Below are 20,612 nucleotides of genomic sequence, written 5' to 3' on the forward strand. Positions count from 1 at the left end.
GGAGCAGATGCTGTGCCCAGGCAAAGCCTGGGAGGATGCATCCACGTTTCGCAGCTTTCTTAGCTGGAGGATGTTTGCTGAATCCGCTTCCGAAAGCATCTGTTTGTCTCGCTAAAGCAGTGCCTGGGACAGCGGTGTTGGCCTGAATAGCAGTGGGGCTGAGCAATATGTTCACGTTGCGCTTGCAGCTTGTCGTTCTCTTCCTTCCACAGGCTGCCAACAAACCTCTCCCTTGAACGCAACTCGGAACGAAAGCTGTGACTCGCGGTGGCTGCGGCAGGATTAGCATCCATCCAACATTAAGAGCTTAACTCCTTGGCGCATCCCTGCCAGCCATGGTTTCAAGTAACACCACCCTCCTCTTCCATCCTTTACACCCCATTCTCCGGGCTAAACTGGAGCCTGCTCCCCCTACTTTGGTTTTGGAGTCTGGCCTGGGGATGCTGATCACATTTATTAGCGCGGGGGTGGAGTGGAGGAAGGAGGAGGAATTTCGAGGTTGGGCTTTACAAACCCAGTTTTTCTCAGCGTGTTTAAAAAAAATAATAACTAATCTGGCCCTTTGTCTCTAGGTTACATTTGCCTCTGCTGTGGCTGAGCTCATGGAAAATTGCAGCTTAGCTCCTGTGCTCCGTGCCAAGATTAGTAGGTTTAAAAACTAACCGATAACATCTTTGTAAACTTAGAGTCATTTAAAGCCTGCTGATCCTTCCAGCCTGCATTTTGGAGCTTTCCTAGAGATCCAAGCGGGATGATATCTGCCCTGAAATATTGCTGCGTCCCTCAGGAACACTGCATGAAGGAAGGAGGCTGCTATTGCCCGCGTGGGTGTGTGGTGGGATCCTTCTCCCTGTTGCTAACCAGACACAGCACACGACGATGCTCTGCACGTAACTTATAATAATCACTGGGTTTATTTTTAAAAAATTACCATAGAAAAGTACCTTTAAACATATTCCCAAAAGCGGAGTAGACAACGTGGAAGCTTCTCTCCTCTCCACAAGACAAAGTAATAAGTTGCTAAAAGAGTTAGTCTGCCGTTTGGAAATGCTGGTATCGCTTTTAGAGCCGCTCAGAGGTTTGTCTTGGAATCGATTTCTTCTCCCGGCACCTTTGCCAATCCCACTTTTTACATAAGACCCCAACGGGACAGTTTCCCACCGCGCCATCTCATCCCTTACCCCGGCTCTGGCACCCGAAGCCTCAGCTGTCTCGTTTTGGCCCACCCGTGGAATGAAAAGGAGGAGGATCAGAAAGCTGCTGCTGTTTAACGAGGCCACGGGCACCCTGTGTCTTCAGTGTGGCTGGGAAACCGGCTACGGCGAAGACCAGGCAGTGGCTGAGCTCAGTGTGCCCTGCAGCAGAGATGGGGTGAGGGATGAAGGCAAAAAGAGGAGAACGTTTGCGCCTCCTTTTTCAAGAAACCAAAATGCGTTTGAGGTTTTGCTTTGCTTTGCTTTTTTTTTCCAAATTCATCCTGGAGCAAGGAGGAGGAGACACGAGTATGTCCAGCAGTCTCTCTGCTGGTACGTTACCTCTATAAATGCTACAGGCGCTGCCCCAAGGGCATTGGCAGCCTCTCTTCTTCTCTTTGCACATGGAAACATGGAAGTGGTACCCAGCGAGCCAGCAGACCAGCACAACCTTGACACTGCAACCCCAGTTCAGCCCAGCGCTTTGGCGTGACGGGAGGCATCCCTCAAGTCGCCTGGGACTCGCGCCCGACCTTGAGTAAGCTGGTGAACCAAGAGGGTTTTTTTTCTCATACAGCAGGTTTACATTGCTTGTAACAACTCCAAGCGGTTATGGCAGGAGGAGGAGGCAAGTTGTCACCTTGCTACGTGGTGCGGGCTGCCTCTGCGCATCCCTGATCCGAGCCGTTGTACCATGCCGAAGCTTTGCACAGCAAGCTAGTAACATAGCCCTAAGGTTAAAAAAAAAAAACCAAAAAAACCACAACAAATCACCATAAGAAAGTTTCTGATTGTCGTTTGGTACAACTGGGAAGAAACCGGTAATACTGTAAGTGACCGCAGACGTCTTCGCCGACACAGCCGGAGCACAGTTCCTCCAAACCCAGATCGTTCATCTTGACATCTCCAGGCACGTGGACATCACGCCTTCACCATGCAGCCGGTAGGGGTAGAAACTCTTCGTTACACGCATTTGGAAGTCAAGCACAAATCCTGTGGTCCGACCCAGTGTGAGATTGTCCTATTTAGGAAGTTTGGTATAAAAATACTTGCTCTCATTTGGCTTTTTCTTTTTTTTTTTTTCCTTTTGTAGTCTCCTTTCCTATGGTTCTGTTTGAAAAGCCTTTTCAAACGCTACAGCGACGCCTGTCAAACCATGCTTTCAGAAGTAACACACGCTCTTTCTTACAAATATACAGTGTAAAAGAGGAAAATATTATTACTAGGTATGCTTTTTGTTTTTCTTCTAGGAGAGCAGATGTGTGATAGAGGCTGTGGGAAAGTCTTGGAGGAATCCAAACTTGTGTGAAGGTTTTTTTTTTTTCTTTTCAAGCCTGGAACAACAGAGAAAGGTGTTACAAAAGAAAAAGGAGCCGGGATGCAGAAAAGGGGTTGTGGTTAATCTTTCTGAAGCTACCACGCCTCGTTTGGAAAAGGGGGTGAGGCAGAGCAGATGGGACAGCAAAAAGCAAGGTGGGAAATGCCTGCGGGGAGAGCCGGGGCAGTTTATTCCTCCCCCTGGCTGTAGCCCCTGGGGTTTTAACTGAGGAGGCAGCAGCTGGGAGGCTGAGAGTTAAATCTGAGTTGAATTTTGCACTTAAGAGGAATTCGGTCTCTGTTGATCCAAGGCAGGAAGCAGGACTGCAGGGAGATGAGATGAGATTACTGGGGGGTAATTCAAAGCCGAGAGGCATTCCTCGGCTGTCGAAACTCTCGAACTCTCGCCGCAGATAAGGATAAGCGCGGGAATGGTGGAGCCGTGGTTTGGAAGCGCCGCGCCATAGTCACAGGGATGCTCCTGTCTCCCTGCCCGTTCCCTTGGGAACATCGCCTTGGCTTCCTCACCCCTCTACACCCCCCACAAAGGGGCTGTGTTCCTCTTACCAGCACACTGTGGTTTTGCGGAGAGCACGCCAACCCAGTAGCCGCCTTGGAAGACTCCGTTAATACCCACAAGACTGACTGTAGGCCACCATCACACACCTGAGACCTGTGGGAGGACACAGCGGAGCGTTAGGGACACCGGCAGGGGAGCCCGCAGGCTCGGGGTGCACCGGGGAGAAGTTATTTGTCAGTGACTGGGATCGGTGCTTCCTCAGGGAGCAGTTTAACCCTGCCCTGACGGGCTCCAGGCAGTAAGTACATGGAAGGATGCAAGCAGGAGAGCCAGGACAGCAGCAGAACCCTTTGCTTGGGCTGTGCCATAGCTCTTCCCGGCTGGAGGAGCCTGGCAGGGAGCCCCAAGATCCCAGATCCTTCATCCTCACTGCCTATGGTGGCCACTGGGCTTGCTGTGGGCAGGAGGACCTGTTCCAAGGAATTCACTCATCTCCCCATCCCAAATAAGACTTTGCTTACATTTTAGCTGGAAACATTGGCAAGCCCCGCATTTTGGAAGAACTACTGGTTCCCGAAGCCTTGCTTCTCCCTATTTTTATCTGCTAGGCCTAAAATAGACAGTAAAGGCTTTGCAGATCCAAGTCTTGGGTCAGCTGCAGCCACGGCCGGTCCCCCTGCCCTGCTCGGGTGAGTGAGCCTCGTGGCTACGGTGCCGGGGAACACAAAAGCCGGTGCCAGAGCCTCCCTGCCTCCTTGGATCTGCTGGGGATTCTCTGCTGGTGGGTGCAGACACCGTGCAGGAGGCTTCCTGGCAGCTGGGATGGTCGGGGCAGGCTGTGATCACGGGGCAAGCGATGCTCAGCATCGCCCAAGCCTCTCTCCCCTCTTCCTTTGAATCCCCTTTACTTGTTTATCCACAAAAGGCTGAGTTATTTGCAGAGCTTTTCTTCCCAGCCTCCCTCGCAGGGCTTTTTCTATCCCAAGAGGTCCCAGGTGTAATTGAACCAGCCCCTTTCCTTCCCGCTGGGCAGCTGGGCACTTGGTAATGCTGCACTTCTTCTGGCAGCCCCGCATCCCAGACCGCAGGAGCGTTTTCATTAACGTTTAATGAGATATTTGTGCTGCACTGGTTGCCTTCAGCCACATCATCGCTTCATCCCCTGCGCTCACAACCTCCGCCGCTGCAAGAGTGACCCAGGGACCTGCCTTTCCATCCTGTCCCAGGATATTTGGGAAGGTGTCGGGGTGGATGGTGCCACGAAGGGTGCCCAGAGCTGCGATGCCTGCTGCTAAGTGGCCTCACCACCCTGGTGGTGGTCTGGCTGCCCACCCGGAGCTGCTGGAGACCCCCGGGAGTCGTGTCAGGGGCTCAGACTAACGGTGGAGGCGTCCCCCAGCCGGCCACACCGGAGCAGGAGGATGGGAGCGAGAAGGCGGCACTCACCCGGCATTCAGCAGAACTGACGGGACTTCCAGCCCTGAGAACCAGCCTCGGAGGGAGGGAGCCAGCGCATCTGCAACGACAAGGGGGGCAGGGGGTGAGAGGGGTGGTAGCCACCCACCCTGCCAGGAGCTGGCCAGCCTTGGGCTCCCCTTTCCCAGCCTTTGCCAGGCACAGGGCAGGGAGATGCAAGCAGCGGGGCCATCCCGGCTCCAGTTCGCAGCGACTCTGGCTGGGGCTCAGCTGGCATCGCTGCTTGTGGCAGGACTGAGCTGGGGTGGCAGCAACACGGTCTCACCAAGCTGGAGAGAGGCTCGTCCCCCTCTTAGCCCACACACAATGAGGGGATATGTCAGACGCCAAATGCCACTTCAGCCCCACCATCCCGAGGTTCCTGTCCCGCTGCTCCCTGCAGAACCCAGCCAGGGAGGCCACTCCGCGGGGCGCAGCTCTCGTTTTGGGGTGGCGCCTCTATCACCACGGCCAATAGTATTTCTTCTAACAGCTCCTGACACCAGGTTCCAGCCTGGGTTTTCCCAGAGGGCCCTCAGAGCCTCAATTCCCTTCAGCCGCTTCCCCAGCCTCCCGAGCAGCGCAGGTGCTGCCTGTTAGCTCTTATTTGACAAGGCAAGAACGGAGCTGCCATAATATTTACCACTGCTCTTCCTACAAACAGCAAGGCTCAAAAAGCTGGAGTTTCATCCAAAGACTGCGGCTGGTTTGTACACCGAGCGCTTTTTCCTTTCCCTCCTGTTCAAACCAGCCCGTCTGCCTCCGGCTCCCAGAGACGGTGGCTCTGGATAACCAGCTATCCCAGCTCAATCCTGGCAGGCCAGGCTCAAAAGCCTTTTGGATGCAGCTCATCTGGCAAATCTGCTTCCGTGTGCTCGTTTCCTCCTGCTCACCACCAAGCCGGAGCCAGCGGCGAGGAGTAAAAGCTGGGATGATGTCCGATGTGGCTCCCAGGGGGACAGCTGCCTGTTCCCCACCCTGGAGCAGGGGTCTCTTCCCAGCATTCCCACAACGCCGCTCCAGGAAACATCCAAAGGCTGGCGCTGCAAAGGACTCTTCCACCATCTCCACTTCCACTTTTTCCTCTTCCTTTCCCCGCTCCTCTCCCGAGGCGGGTGGTTAATTTTTAACGGCCGCCTGCTGCCATCGGGGGCCACCGGCGGCGGCAGCCGGCAGAAAAGCGCTTGTGACAAGAGAGCGCCTCGTCAATAAAAGATGGATCCTCCGTTTGTGCTTCGCTTGCCCTCTCCTCCCTGTCAGAATCGCTCTGCTTCACGCCCCGCGTCGGCAAGCTGCATCCCAGCGATGCTTGAGGGGCAGCCCCCGTCCTGTCCCATGATGGGTCCCTCAACTCCAAGAGCGATGGGAACGGTCCGGCCCCGGCGAGCATCCCTCATCCCTCCCTCCCAGCCTGTCCCTGGCACGGGCGAGAGCGAAGGTAGGAAGGCAGAGAGAGGTGTTCGGGGAGAGGTTCGGCTGGGTGTGGGGGCCATCCCCACATCTCCAGGAGGAGAGGAGCGAGGGCCCGCTAGCCGGGCAGAGGTTAGTGGTCCGGCAAGCGCTGGGAGGGGGATCCGGGCCGGGTGGGAGGGTGAGCGCAGTGGTGGCAGATGGGTCCGAATTACCTGGGCGTGCAGCGAAGCGGGATAGGTGAAAGCAGGAGGAGGTAGAGCAGGTGCTAACTCCGCTGGGTACAGAGGGTACGGCCCCCACACTTCAGGGCTACTGGGGTAAAGTGCAGGCACTGTGAGCTCATCTGCAAGAAAAGAAGAAGGAGAGTTAACCGTGACCCATGGGCCGTGGCCCTCGCCACGCCACGTGCCGGTCAGCAGCACCACCAGGCCTCCCAGCACGCAGCCGGTGCTGCTGGCAAGACCTGCCCTACAAAGCCAACGCTGAACTCTGCTCGGTCGGTGGCTGGTGCGTCATCTCCGAGAGGTTTAATCACCCCGGGGATCCAGCGTCAGCAGGCACGAAGGAGAGCGCGTGGCTCGTGTCCGTGTGGCTCGTGTCCGTGTGCAGCAGCGAGGCAAGTGATCGTCGTCCGCGCAAGAAATGCTCCTCCGGGAGCGGAAAGGGGTACGGCACGCTCACAGCAAGACGCTGCCAAGGTCTCCACCAAGACCCAGCTGCAGCACCACAGGCTCCTGAGCTGGCTGGCACCTGCCCCTGGCTCCCCTCTAACGCCTTTGGGGCCACTGGTCACCAGCCTGCGCGTGCCACCACGCTCACAGCAAGCAGGTGCTGCTCCAAATGGAGCTGGACTTGCCTGTCACCCTTTCATAGAATCATAGAATCATACAATAACCAGGTTGGAAGAGACCCACCGGATCATCGAGTCCAACCATTCCTATCAAGCACTAACCCATGCCCCTTCGCACCCATCATCCCCGTCCCCTCCAGCATCACTACATCCACCCACGATCCCCGCACAACGCTGAACTGCCTGAAGAAGGCGTTTTGCTGAGGAAAATGAGGATGGAGGCGAGTCCCTGTGCCTGCCCCCCTGAACCTCTTGGTGCTGCCGCGGCGGCCGGCCAGGGGGACCGCGTGGGGCTCCCTTGGGAGAGGCACGAGCCGTACTTACAGGGCTCCCGGGCGATGAACTGAGGTACGGCGGTGGGGAGGGGCGTGCTGGGGTTGGGGGTGCCCACCAGCTTGCTCTTGGCCATCTTGGTGTTCGCCTTGGCAAACTCCAGCCGCAGCGTCTGGGGGATCTCGGGGTCGAAGCGGATGCCCTGTTGGAGGAAAGGAGGCACGGCGGGTGGGTGAGCCCTGCCGGGTGCCAGCCAGCCCCGCAGCAAAAATAACTCCCAACTATTTATTTTTTTTCCGAACTTCCAGCCTCGAAATGAGCTAATTTGCCGGGCCCCGAGGCAGCTCGCATTCCTCCGGCATCTTTAGCATCGGCACCATATTTGGCAGTCGGCATCCCGCACGCTGAGCTCTTATCCAGAGGGATTAGCAGAGCCAAAAAAAAAAAAAAAAAGTTTTTACATTGAAAATGAAGACGAGGAAAAGAAAAAAAAAACCCTAATTCAAAGCCTGGAAAGGAATTGAAGAACTGGCTCCACGCGGTTCTCCCCGTGACTGTTTTCAGGAGTTAACTCCACAGAGGTAGGAGGGAGCTGCTAAAGGAAAGCAAAATTTGCTTTCTCTTTTGCAGATTTAGGTGGGATTTTTCCCACTGAAGAAGCAGGAGAGGTTGAGAAAGGCGTCTCTTGCTGACCCCTATCTAAGGCTCTAATCCTTAGGGTTCAAGCCCTCCCGGATGGCTCTGGGAAAGGCGAGAGGGATGCAGCCCCCCGGAAAGGATGGGGATCGGCTGGAGGGATGAGGATGCAGTGGGGCCAGCCTGCGTGGGGGATGCACGTCCCTGGGATGGAGGCATTTGGAAGGTATCCCGGGATGAGGAAATGAGGGAGCAAAAAACCCCAAAAACTGGAGCGGCCAGGCACACTCACGTTCAGCGCGTTCTTTGCCACCTCCGCCTCCGAGCGGCTGTCGAAGCTGACGAAGCCCACGGGCTGCGGAGGAAGGAGAGGAGGCAGCATCAGTCAGGCTGGTGGGGTGGGAAGCGGGGGGACCCCACATCCTGGGGTGCCAGAGAGCACAGCACGGGATGCTCGCCCCGTTTGGAGCAGCTCCTACCTGTTTGGAGGTGAGTTTGATGAGAGACCCTTCGTACCCCTGCAAGAAAAGAGTAACAAAAAGGGGGTTTGGTGGAGATTCCCATGATTCAGCTGCCCCTTGGAGATGAAAACCACCCGCATCCACCACCCGGGAGCCCTGCGGTGGGGCAGCATCGGGTGGGCATGAAGCAGAGCTTTGTCGGGGCTCAGCACCGGCACGGGACCCACTGAGCTGAATTTTTGTACCATGCTGGATGCCTGATAATATTATCCCTGGTGTCTGAGCAGCAGGGCTGGCAGGGAGAGACTGGAGAGGTCTGCAGCCAATGCTCTTCTGCTGCTAAATGGGGTGCAAGTCAACGTGCAATTAAAACCCCGAGGCAATCGAAACGCCCAGTGCCGTTTTCCTATGGTTTATTGGGGAAAAGAGGCACAGAAACTTGTTCCTGCGTGTAAAAGATCAAATTAAGACTTTTCTGGGGGAATCCAGCAGGCCTCCAGATCCCACCAAGGTGCTCAGAGGCCCAGCCCTGCGCTTCCAGCCCCCGTCTCCACTCCCTAGGCTGGTACCTTGAAGGGCCTGAAGAGCAGGTAAAGTTCCCGGGGCTTGATGTCCAGAGGCAACCCACTGACGAAGAGTGTCCTCACCTGGAAGAGAAGAAAGGGGGTTGCTGGGGGCGCTGATGTGGGGGTACCCCATGCCTCCCACAGCCCTGGGTGGTGGCACGTGAGAGAGGTGACTCCACGAGCAGCCCAAAGCCTTAAGCCACACTCCGAGGGACGCGGCTCTCTGGGAGGATGACCACAGAGCAAGAGGCTAAGACATCTCCAAAAGGTAACCGAGACCAATAACTCTCATGAATGAAATGGTTGCCAACATCCCAGTGCCTTCTTACCCCAGTTTGGCAAACAGGATCTCTCCCAGCATCCCCAGTAAAGCCCTCACTCTGCAGACAATGCCTATTGTCTCTGCTTAATTGCAGCAGCTCATTAAGGACTGGGAGAAGGGAACCCCAACTCTTCCTCCTGGAGGAACACCTCTATTTTGGGAGGGGCTGGTTTTAAGCAGCTTGTCCCTGGTTTGTAGAAGTCACCTTTTAAGGGGTTTTAACTCTTTTTGAGTGGATCTAATATTTGCCGTGGCGCGGCATCCTCAAAGCCGGGGCGGCTCGCAGAAATCCTGCTTCCACTGACCCCGAGAGGGGATTTGCGGCTCCACGGGGACGGGTAAACCCTGCCTGGGCATGACCTGTGCTGGGGATGGTTTTGCTTTACAACCAGCTTGTAACTGGGGGAGATGGTGACTGATCACCCACAAGCTCTGCTCTCGCTGGGGCACCCAGGGACGGTGCCCACGCTGGTGGGATCCCAGCCTTGCCATTCCCTTCAGCTCTGGGCTTGCTGGTGAGCCAACCCTACCCCTCCTGCTCCCACAGCACCTTACCAGCGGGTAATCTGGAGAATTAATTGGGTAATCTGGAGAATTAATTGGTTGTAGCTTACTTTTTCAGGCACCCAAATGCCTCGTGAGAGCTGGTCCAGAGGGCGTAGCCCCAGGCCATCAACCATTGAGTGCCAAGCTGCCAGCTTTGGGGTGGAGGAGGGGGAAAAGTTGATTATTTTTTTTTTACACTTTAGTTTTTGGCCCATTCCCTGAGACAGAAACATGTGAGAAAGCCAGAAACAGCCCACCCGCCCAGGCCTATTCTTCTGCTGACATTTCTTCTTTCTCTTGCAGATAAGCTATCTACCCCATCTCCCAGCTTGGGAGCAGCAAACATTCCTGCTGGGTGTAACAAAACCTCTGGCTGACCTATATGCATTAAATAACAAAAGGTACTCAGGACCTGTTTGCATATGGCCCTTGTGTCAACACCCCTGGTGATGCTGATACCCATCACTGATGGTACCCAGCTTCTGCTACCCCTTGCAACAAGCCAGCTGTGAACGTACCACCACCCCATGCCAGAATCCTCTTGGAAAGCAAGCCCTGCTCTGGCTGGGAAAGGATGCTCAAGGCCTTGTCCAGAGGGATGCTGAGAGCTTGAGGTGTGTGCTCACCCCTTCCTCAATCAGGGCTCCACAGCCCAGTAGCTCGTCCCCTCTGCTGGGACCATCCCAGATCAGAAGGTGATGGAGCATCCCAAGGTGCTCAGTGACACTGCCCAAATTTCTCTGGGCAGGGAGGAGGGATTCATCCAGAGAAGCTTGCCTCACATCCATGTAATTCCACATAAAGAAGGCAAATTTATCCTTTCCTAGGGAAAAAATATTCCCCGTGAAACAGGTCCAGCTGAGCGCTTCCACTCTCCAGGGGAATCAGCTCATCGGACACATCATAGACTCACCAGGTTGGAAGAGACCCACCGGATCATCGAGTCCAACCATTCCTATCAAACACTAACCCATGTCCCTCAGCACCTCGTCCACCCGTGCCTTAAACCCCTCCAGGGAAGGGGACTCAACCCCCTCCCTGGGCAGCCTCTGCCAGTGCCCAATGACCCTTAGAGAATCATAGAATCACCAGGTTGGAAGACAACCTCCCAAGCTGCCTTTGCCTCCCGCAGAGGCCGAGCATCGCTGCGCGGTCCCCTCTGCCTCCATCATCCCTCGAGCCTCCCGTCCCTGCCCTCCCGCCTCTCCTCCGGCTGGGGAGCAGCGTGAGGCACCAGAGGCGTCGGAGACAGCTCTCGGGGGGTAAACCGCCGCCGCTTTGCCGCGTCCCTGAAACCCAAACCCCTCCGAGCCCGGCTTGCCGGGTCACTTAGCCCCACGGTCATCGGATCATTTCACCCCATAGCTGCGCTGCAGAGAGATGGGAGAGATAAAAGACACTGAAAAAAACCTCAAAAAGCTCTGATATTAAGCCTCGCAAAGGAAGGGCTTTTTCGGTAATGACTTGTTTTCTTTGAAAGTTCAAACGCCGGTCGGCCAAGTTTTAAACCGGAAAATTATCCAGAGGGAGAAGGGCTCCAAAGGCTCCCCTAGAAGGTTAACAGCCCCGAAAGGATGTTTAGGGACCAAAGCGGGAGGGAAGTGCTACGAGGTCATGGGTGCTCCCCATCTGCACCCCACAAAGGGCACCGGGGGGGTCAGCGTGCCCAGCCGAAGGGACGTTTGGGTAGGTAAAACCAGCATCCTTTCGCTGGGCTGGGTAACAAGCAGGTGGGAGGGTTTGGGCTGTGCTAAAATGAGGTGGGACCGGCAAAGGGAGCGTCCTTGGGGATAATTCCCAGCAGGCTGGACGGATATCCTTCTGCCCAGGGAAAGATTTTAGGCGGAAATATTACTCCTGCCCTTAAATGGAAGCAGAGCTCCAGCCTGCGGGGAGCTGCTCTGGGCTTTCCTGTGCTGAGAGGTCCCAGGGGCTCAGCCTCCCTACTCCACCAAACACACTCCCAGGGCAAAACCCTGCCCTTGAGGCAGGAAAAAAAGCCTTATCGGAGAAATTGCTGGCAGGCAGACATGTATACGCTCTTCCACAGGGAAAAATGACCCCGCACATGCTCTTCCACAGGGAAAAATGACCCCTTCTCAGAGGTGGATAGGGCAGAGATGCCTGTTCCCAAGTGTCTTGTGGGACAGAGCCAGACCTACAGCTCCTGAGCAAAGGGCGTTTGAGCACGGTGGTGGGATTCCTGCAGCCCAAACATTCTTGGTTTAGGACAGCCCAAACTGTTTTGTTTCTGCTGCGCAGGCGTTTTTCAGAGTTTCTCCATCTCTCCTCCTTGATACGATCTGGGGTGAAACCAAAGGTGATGAAGTGCAGATATTTGCTCCAGGAAGCCACTGGCCACGGGTGCAGGACGCCACAGGTGACCATCACCTTGATTTCCTGGCCCTGGCACTGCAAGGAGTCCCCTTTCCTCCATCCTCCTCTGTTCCTACAGCTGCACCCCACACCTCACGGATTTGCCATGGCCACTGGATCCCAATTCCACCACCTCACTCCTCGTTTGTCCCCTCCGAGCTTTTATTGTCCCTGCAGAATGCCTTCTCCTAGCCTCCAATACTGTCCTCTCCTTAGGAAGCCGCCTCCATCCCACTCACCTCTGCTCCTCTGTGTCCCACTATCACCTTCTGCTGTCCCCAAAACGCCACATCCCACCGAGACCAGTTTAAGGGATGCTGGAGTGGGGAGAAGCTAGGGTGGCTGTGGCTGAGGACGGACAAGGCAAGGCAGGGACCTGCACTAAGGGGTGTCCGGTGTTCCTAGCCGCCGGCTCAAGGATGACCCCAGCATGGAGCGGTCCACGGCAGAGCACCGGCAGCTCTCCTCTTCCTCACACGAAGCCACAAGCCAGGCAAGCAGGGCACCAGGGTTCCCCAGCCTTGGATCCTCCGTGGACCGTGGCTCCCTGAGGGATGCCGGCTGTCCCGGAGGATGCGAGGTGCCCCCGCGGCGTGGTCACGCTTCCCTTCTCCTACTCCAACTCCCCACCGCCGCCACCAGTAAACGTTAACCGGCCGGTGGGGAGGCGGATGGAGCCCGGGTGATTCATTCACGAGGTATTTAATCGCCTCCTTCGGCCCCAGCTCCCTGTCCAGCGGGGACTCGCTTTAATTCTCCACCACCCGATTAGCCGCTCGACTGCCCGCTGCCAGGCAGGAGGAAGGCGACGGCACGGGGCCGCGATCCAGCCGTAAAATAAGGCGAACGGAGCTTCCCCCTCCGCCCTGGCAAAGCAGGGTGCTGGCTGCCCCGTGGCGGGGTGCGTTCCAGCCCCGTGGGGATTAAGCCCTTGTGTAAATACTGGCTGTGCTGGCACAGCATCCTCCTCGCCGGGGTTTAGATTATGGAGCCGCGTGTCCGCACGCAAAGAACTCCTCGACATAAACAAGGTTGAGGCTGAGGGATGCTGGCTCGGTGACTCCGGGATGCGGGAGGGTTGGGCTCAAGCCTCCGGTTCCGTCGCCGCTTCTCCGGATTGGGAACCAAATGGCCGTCGGAGGAGCGGAGCAGCCCTTGGGGAAGAGCGAGTTCAGAGCTGGAACGAGGAAGCGGTGAAGGAAAAGCCAGCGAGAAGCCAAAGGAGCAGGCTGGGGATTGCAACAGAGCGGAGGAGTGGCGGGCAGGGGTCACGCACGGCTGGCTCCCACACGGGGCTTGCTCCCAAATCCTCCAGAGCCCGCGCTCCAAGGGAGGAAAGGAAGCAGGAGCGCGAGGGGGATGCAACACAGGGGCCAACTTCATCCACTCCCTGGGCACCTTTTGCTGAGAAACCATCCCTGGGGTCCCTTCCCCATGCCCCGGTCCCCCCGGGATGAGGGATCTGGCATGGGATGGGGACGAGGGCCACGAGCAGGGCTCTCCAGAGCTGCTCCGCTACCAAATAAGGCCTCCCTCAAGCCTTTTACATGCCGTTCTCGCCCGGCCAAAGTGACGTGTGACCTCCTTTCGGGATTGTTCTGCCCTCCCCACGCTCCGACACCGGGAACCCCCCGAAAGTCCCCAGCTCCCCTGCCTCGAGGTCCCTCCTGGGAAGGGAAGAGGCTGGAAGGATGGCGAGGCTGCCCCAGGGAGCGGGCAGCGGGGCTCCTGCCAGCCCTGGAAGGCAGTGGGGACAAAGCGGGGACTTGTCCCACTTCGCAGCACCCTGATCGACCCCCCCCTCTTCTCCTTCTGCTCTGGAGGGACACGAGGCTGGAAGAGAAGGCAGGGGAGAGGTTTGCAGTAGTTGGGCAACCTCTTTTTCTCTTCCCTTAAGCAAACACTCGAGAGCACCGGCTCTTCCAGCCAGGGCTGGGAAAAACTCGCACAGGGAACATACCTGCCTGGCACCGGAGGAGCTGGGCGTGCGACGAGGAGCAGCCGTCGCCCTCCTCACGCCCCAGCATGGTGGAAGAGCCTGGCCCTTGTGTCCATCATCCCCCCAGGGACCCCTCGTGTCCATCAGCCCCCCGAGGAGGGCTGGATTGCAAAGTCAGGGGTCAGGGAGGGGGGTGAGTCACCTGGAGGGGTTTAAGGACGGGTGGATGAGGTGCTGAGGGGCATGGGTTAGTGATTGATGGGAATGGTTGGTCTTGATGATCCAGTGGGTCTCTTCCAACCTGGTTATTCTATGATTCTATGATTGTATGAGCAGCCCCTCATCCCTGTGGACGCAGCCAGGAGCAGGGTGGGCAGCGCACACCTGGGAGATGCCTCCCTGGGCATCTCCCACCGCATCTCCCGCAGGGACCCGCCAGCATCCCCCACCCCGCGCCCAGCCGGCTGGAAAATTCCTCATGATTGGAGCTGCTTTGGGGGGAACTTTGAGAAGTTCCAAGCGGGAACCACCCTTGGAACAGAGAAACGAAGGGAGGCGATGCGCAGCGCACCCCGCTGCTCCCTACGGACCCGGAGACCCCGCGGAGAGGCTGGAGGCGCAGAAAAGGCAGCGAGGAGACCCCACCCGCCGGCTCGCACCCTCCCAGAGTCCAAACTCCCGTTTCAAGGTCACGGGCGGCACCAGGAACCCCGCGGCTGTGGCGGAGCAGACCCGCTCCCCCTCCTCGGGGGGACGGGGGGTTTGTCCCCCGCGGGGATGAGGATGCTCCGCGCGTTTTTCGGGGGGCGAGACCCACCGGGAAGCCCCGAGGGTGCGTGGGACCCACCGCCGCCCCCCCAAAACGCCCCACGGGGTAGCCGGGGGCGAGGTTGTTCGCTCCCAACCCCGCGGGGAGACGCGGGGATCCCGAGGGAGCTCCCGGAGCTCTTCCCGGAGGGGGCTCGGGGGGGGGCGGGGGGGATGCGGAGCGCATCCCCCCGCCGGGGGACGGGGATGCCCCGCTGCCAGCCCTCCCCCCCGGCCCCCCCGGGGCCCCCCCGGGCCCCCCGTACCTCCTCCTCCTCGGGCAGGGCGGGGTCGGCGGCGCCGCCGTCCCGGTCGGCGGGGAGGCTGCTCATGGTGCGAGCGGGCGGCTGCTCCAGCGCCGGCGGCTCCCGCGGCACCGGGGGCGGGGCGGGGCGGGGCCGGGGGCGGGGACACGGGACACGGGACGGGGACGGGGCTGGGGACACGGGGACAGGGGGCACGGGCCGGGGGACGGGGCTGGGGACACGGGACAGGGGGCACGGAGTATGGGGACATGGGGTATGGGGGCACGGGGCTGGGGACATGGGGCACAGCCCAGGGTATGGGGCTAGGGACACAGGGCACAGGGCTGGGGACATGGGACATGGTTCAAGATATGGGGCTGGGGACATAGGGCACAGGGCTGGGGACATGGGGCACAGCCCCGGGTATGGGGTTGGGGACACAGGACACAGTCTCAGGGACATGGCACATAGTTCAGGATATGGGGCTGGGGACACAGGACACTCTCAGGGACACAGTCTAGGGTATGGGGTTGGGGACACACAGCTGGGGACACAGGACGCAGTCTAGGATATGGGGCTGGGGACACAGGACAGTCTCAGGGACATGGGATTTGGTTCAGGATATGGGGCTGGGGACATGTGGCACAGGGCTGGGGACATGGGGCACAGCCCAGGGTATGGGGTTGGGGACACAGTCTCAGGGACATGGCACATGGTTCAGGATATGGGGTTGGGGACATAGGGCTGGGGACATGGGACATGGGACATGGTTCAGGATATGGGGCTGGGGACATGGGGCACAGCCCAGCGTATGGGGTTGGGGACACAGGACACAGTCTCAGGGACGTGGTTCAGGATATGGGGCTGGGGACATGGGGCACAGGGCTAGGGACAAGGGGCACAGCCCAGGATATGGGGCTGGGGACACAGGACACAGTCTCAGGGACATGGGCCATGGTTCAGGATATGGGGCTGGGGACATAAGGCACAGGGCTAGGGACATGGGGCACAGTCTCAGGGATGTGGCACATGGTTGAGGATACGGGGCTGGGGACACAGGACACAGTCCTGGGGACATGGGATGCAGTCTAAGGTATGAGGTTGGGGACACAGGACACAGTCCCAGGGACACGGGACACAATCTAGGACATGAGCCTGGGGATGCAGAGCTGGGGATATGGGACAGTCTAGGACATGGGGCTGGGGACACAGGGCATGGGGCTGGGGACATGGGACACAGCCTAGGGTACAGGGTTGGGGACAGAGGACTCAGGGCTGACAACATGGGACACAGTCTAGGGTATGGGGATGGGGACACAGGACACAGGGCTGGGGACACAGGATATAGGGCTGGGAACAAGGGACACGGTCCAGGATATGGGGTTGGGGACACAGGGCACAGTCCTGGGGACACGGGACACAGTATGGGGTTGGGGACACAGGGCTGGGGATATGGGACACAGTCCAGGGTATGGGGTTGGGGACACAGGGCTGGGGACATGGGACACAGTCCCAGGCCTACGGGACACAGTCTAGGTATGGGGTTGGGGACACAGGGCAGAGTCCTGGGGACATGGGATGCAGTCTAGGTTATGGTGTTGGGGACACAAGACACAGGGCTGGGGACATGGTTATGGGGTTGGGGATACAGGACATAGTCCCAGGGACATGGGACTCAGTCTAGGACATGGGGCTGGGGACACAGGACACAGTCCCAGGCACATGGGACTCAGGCTGGGGAAACTGGACACAGGGTGAGGACACAGGACACAGAATTGGGGATGCAGGACACAAGGCTGAGCACAGGGGACAGAAGGCTGGTGACACGGGACACAGTCCCCGGGATGTGGGACACAAGGCTCGGGAGACACATCCCCAGAGATACAGGGCACAAGACTAGGGGCACAGGACAAGGCTGAGGAGATGGGACCCAGCCCTGGGGACACGAGTGCCAGTCCCAGGGCCGAGGGACAGAGGAGGGGACAGTGCTGGGGACACAGGAGCAGGGATGCAGGGGCAGGGAGAGGGATGTGAGGGAGGTGATGGGAGAGCAGGGTTGCAAGAGTCACAGCCTTTGCCTAGTGGCAGCATTTGAGCAGCAGCCGTGTCTGAAGCAGATGCTGCCTGCGTACAACACGTGGGGACCAGAGGTGACGCTGGGGAGGTCCTGCTGGCCACCTTCGAGCAGTTTCCACCTCCCTACAGTGCTGATTTACAGAGCAGAACCTCTCGTGCTGGGAGGGAGATGGAAATGATCCATGCCAGCTGAATTTGGGGGAGAGGGAAGTGACCGGCTACGAGGGCAGGTGGCCCTGAGGGGGAATCTAAAGTGCAGGGACCGATCCTGTCACCCAAACCAGCTGGAGCTGCTCCAGATGTGGGAATGTCAGTCCCCATATGAAAAGGTTACAGCACCCCTGCAGCACTATGCGACCCAGAAAGGACAGAAGCCCCCCTTGACAGAGAAAAAGGTGGTATTTTATTCCCAAAACAAAGCCCAACCAATAGAGTTAGTGTGCAAGAGGCAACAGCCCCCAAACTGGTCTGAGATGCTTGGCAGAATATAAATAAAAGACACAAATAAGCAAGACAGGCTTGTTCCCAAGCTGGGACACAGAGACCAGCCACTTCCCAGCGCCGTGCAGCGCTTCAGAGAGCAGCAGAAGGCACTCAGCTCTTGACGGGGGTAGACGTGGCCTTCATGGTCTTCTTGAGGTGATGGTAGTTTGGCAAGATCTTCATCAGGAAATCCAGCTGCAGCGTCTGGGGCTGGAAAGGGGCCGGGGAGATCAGGCACAGCCCGCAGAGGACGGGAGGGTGACGGTGTGTCACCCCCGTGTCACACTCACCTGTGGCCGCTCGGTCTGGACGCGGCGGAGGCAGTCGGCCCCGTAGATGACAGTGTTTTCAGGGATCACCTCGTAGGTGTTGACGTTACAGCAGGCTCCGATGATGCAGCCGCTGGTCAGGATCACGTTCCTGCCGACAAACGCTGCCAGAAGGAGAGAGGGATGCCTGCGAGAGCCAGAGCTTAAACCCTGCGCCACCAAACCTCAACGCCACAAGCTGCCTGGTGCCCGGACCCAGAGCCAGCCCAGCCCCGCTCCCACCAAGGCACACGTGGGCTCTAGGTGAAAATCCCAGCTTTGTGACAAGCTACACTCTGGCTTCAGCTACAACAAGGCAACACCGTGTAATCCCCTGCTGTCACAGCCGAAACAAGATTTACCTTTGGATTCGATGACGTTGTTGTCTCCCACCTTCATTGCTTGGGAATCTACAGGTCCGGGTTAAAGAAAATGAAAATACTTCACTCTTACTGCAAGAAGTAAACACCAACGCCACTTTCAAACCAACTTTCAACAGCCCTGAGCTGTTCAAACCCCTACAGAGCCCAAACACACAGCAAGGATACAACACCCAACTTCGAAAACATTGTTGGTGCCAATGATCATTGGTTTGGGCTCCACATCTTCGGTTTCTGGCATAATATTTTCTGGATACCTGCAAGACAGAAGAGTACATTCCAGGTTTGGAGATCACAAAGATGTTGTCCTGCTTGACAGCTGAGTTTTGAGAGAGGCTGAATCCCACAGGATCCCAGCAGTCCAGACAGACTGTCAGGGTTTTGAGACCGCTTGCTCCGGCATGGGGTCTCTGTTTCTCAGAATTAGGGTTTTTTTTCAGTCAGCTGGAGTGTTTTCAGCTAATTCCTTGCTCCTTAAAGAGCTGTAAGTGATACGGGAGATAGCTGAGGAAACACCAGCCCTCTGCAAAACGCAGGCTGGGAACAGCACTGCCACCAAACTCCCTCCCCATCCGGCTGGGCTTGGGGGATACACATCACGGGAGGGTTGGCAGCACTGGCTCCCCTGTAATGGGTCAGTGGGCTGGGGAATGGCCTCATCCAGCCCCATCCACCCTGTCCAATCCATCCAGCCCCATCCCTCACACTCCCCACCCAGCCTCATCTACCTCGTCCAGCCCCATCCAGCCCACCTGCCTCATCCAATCCCATTCTCCACATACAGACTTGTCCTCCCCATCCAGCCCTCTACAACCCTGTCCAGATTCATCCTCCTTGTCCTGCTCCATCCAGCCTCATCCACCCTATCCAATCCTGCCCAGCCCCATCTACCTGGTCCAGCTGCATCCTCCTCATCCAGCCCCATCACCTCCACCCTGGTCCAGCCCCATCCCCCTGGTCCAGCCCCGTTCCCCCTGTCCAGGAGCATCCTCCCCGTCCAGCAGCATCCTCCCAGTCCAGGAGCACGCTCCCAGTCCAGCAGGATCCCCCCAGTCCAGCAGGATCCTCCCAGTCCAGCAGGATCCTCCCGGTCCAGCAGGATCCCCCCCGGTCCAGCAGCATCCCCCCAGTCCAGCAGCATCCTCCCAGCCCAGCAGCATCCTCCCAGTCCAGCTGCATTCCCCGGTCCAGCTGCATCCCCCGGTCCAGCAGCATCCTCCCGGTCCAGCTGCATCCCCCCGGTCCAGGAGCATCCCCCCGGTCCAGAAGGATCCCCCCGGTCCAGAAGGATCCTCCCGGTCCAGCCGCATCCCCCCGGTCCAGCCGCATCCCCCCCAGTCAAGCCGCATCCCCCTAGTCAAGCCGCATCCCCCCAGTCCAGCAGCATCCTCCCGGTCCAGCTGCATCCCCCGGTCCAGCTGCATCCTCACGGTCCAGCAGCATCCTCCCAGTCCAGCCCCCAGTCCAGCCGCATCCCGTGGTCCAGCAGCATCCCCCGATCCAGCCCCGTCCCCCTGGTTCAGCCCCGCCCCCCCGGTGCAGCAGCATCCCCCGGTGCAGCCCCGTCCCCCCGGTGCCCCCCGCACGGACCCGTTGATGATGAGCGCCTGCTCCTCGATCAGGTTCCCCTCCCCGATGACGATGGGCCCCGCTTCGGCGATGATCCTGGCCTTGGGATGGATGACGGTCCTGGGCCCTGCGGGGCACGGCGCGGGGTCACCGAACGCCGGTGCCGGTGCCCGCGACGGCGGCCCCGGGGGGGGGGGGGGGGCGGAGGGGAGGAGCGGGGGGAGAGACCCTTACCGATGGTCACATCCCCGCGGATCTCGCTCTCCACGCACACCACGGCCCCCGGCGCGATCTTCACGCTGCGGGAAGGGTCGGTGAGCAGCCCCGCCGCGCCCCGCCGCGGGGACCGGGGGGGCCGGGGCCGCACTCACCTCTTCTGCGCCTTCTCCGCCATCGCGGCACCTCCCGCTGCGCCTGCGCCGCGCCGCCCCGCCTCGCGCGATCCCGGGGAACGGCGTCGGGGGGAGTTGGGGGGGGAGGTAGCGGGGGAGAGGCTCTTCCCACCGGCCGCGAGTCGAAGGCGGCAGCGGGGCTGTGTCCGCGGTGCCCCCGGGGCTACCGGGGAGGGCGGGCGCTAGGACCCGGCGGGCGCTGGGCACGCCCCCTCGCAAGCGTAGACACGCCCCTTATCGCGTTGACCACGCCCCCTTGGAGGAGGACACGCCCCCTGACGACACTGGCCACGCCCCCTCAGCGACAGCCCCTCCCGCCCTGCGGCGCCCCCTGGCGGCCCCGCAGCCCCCCCGGTACCGGTGGGAGCCCCAAAACCCTGTGGGTGAGGACATTTTCATAGAGTCATAGAGTCATAGAATCACCAGGTTGGAAGAGACCCACTGGATCATCGAGTCCAACCATTCCTATCAAACACTAACCCATG

The 20,612-nt window shown here is 58.8% G+C and overlaps 3 protein-coding genes across 4 annotated transcripts in view; all 3 read right to left on the reverse strand.

Annotated features, from left to right (window-relative positions):
* Window positions 1-891: 891 nt before the first annotated feature.
* Window positions 892-15,036, reverse strand: RBPMS (RNA binding protein, mRNA processing factor). Of its 2 annotated transcripts, XR_011337285.1 has the most exons (9): window positions 14,941-15,036; window positions 8,688-8,765; window positions 8,137-8,175; window positions 7,950-8,012; window positions 7,073-7,223; window positions 6,111-6,241; window positions 4,477-4,546; window positions 3,078-3,183; window positions 892-2,527 (listed from the first exon to the last, which is right to left on the reverse strand). XR_011337285.1 is itself a non-coding variant. In XM_069855097.1 (8 exons), exons 1-7 carry the CDS (start codon window positions 15,004-15,006, stop codon window positions 4,484-4,486), a joined length of 591 nt encoding a protein of 196 aa, XP_069711198.1. In that variant the 5' UTR covers window positions 15,007-15,036; the 3' UTR covers window positions 3,072-3,183; window positions 4,477-4,483. The 2 variants fall into 2 exon arrangements, 1 of the variants encoding a protein (XP_069711198.1); XM_069855097.1 differs by lacking the exon at window positions 892-2,527 and having other exon boundaries at window positions 3,072-3,183.
* The window catches only part of TIFA (TRAF interacting protein with forkhead associated domain), an 84,311-nt gene continuing 69,227 nt past the window's right edge, over window positions 5,529-20,612 (reverse strand). The window contains exon 2 of the mRNA XM_069855098.1: window positions 5,529-5,540. The gene's annotated coding sequence lies outside the window, so the exon portion shown is untranslated. The remainder of the gene's footprint in view (window positions 5,541-20,612) is intronic.
* DCTN6 (dynactin subunit 6) lies at window positions 17,376-20,305 on the reverse strand. Its single transcript, XM_069854839.1, has 7 exons — window positions 20,107-20,305; window positions 19,970-20,034; window positions 19,757-19,862; window positions 18,335-18,423; window positions 18,149-18,196; window positions 17,769-17,911; window positions 17,376-17,688 (listed from the first exon to the last, which is right to left on the reverse strand). The coding sequence occupies exons 1-7, from the start codon at window positions 20,127-20,129 to the stop codon at window positions 17,590-17,592; spliced, it is 573 nt and encodes a 190-aa protein (XP_069710940.1). The 5' UTR covers window positions 20,130-20,305; the 3' UTR covers window positions 17,376-17,589.

This window comes from Phaenicophaeus curvirostris, chromosome 4 (genome assembly GCF_032191515.1).
Source record: "Phaenicophaeus curvirostris isolate KB17595 chromosome 4, BPBGC_Pcur_1.0, whole genome shotgun sequence".
Lineage (NCBI taxonomy): Eukaryota > Metazoa > Chordata > Aves > Cuculiformes > Cuculidae > Phaenicophaeus > Phaenicophaeus curvirostris.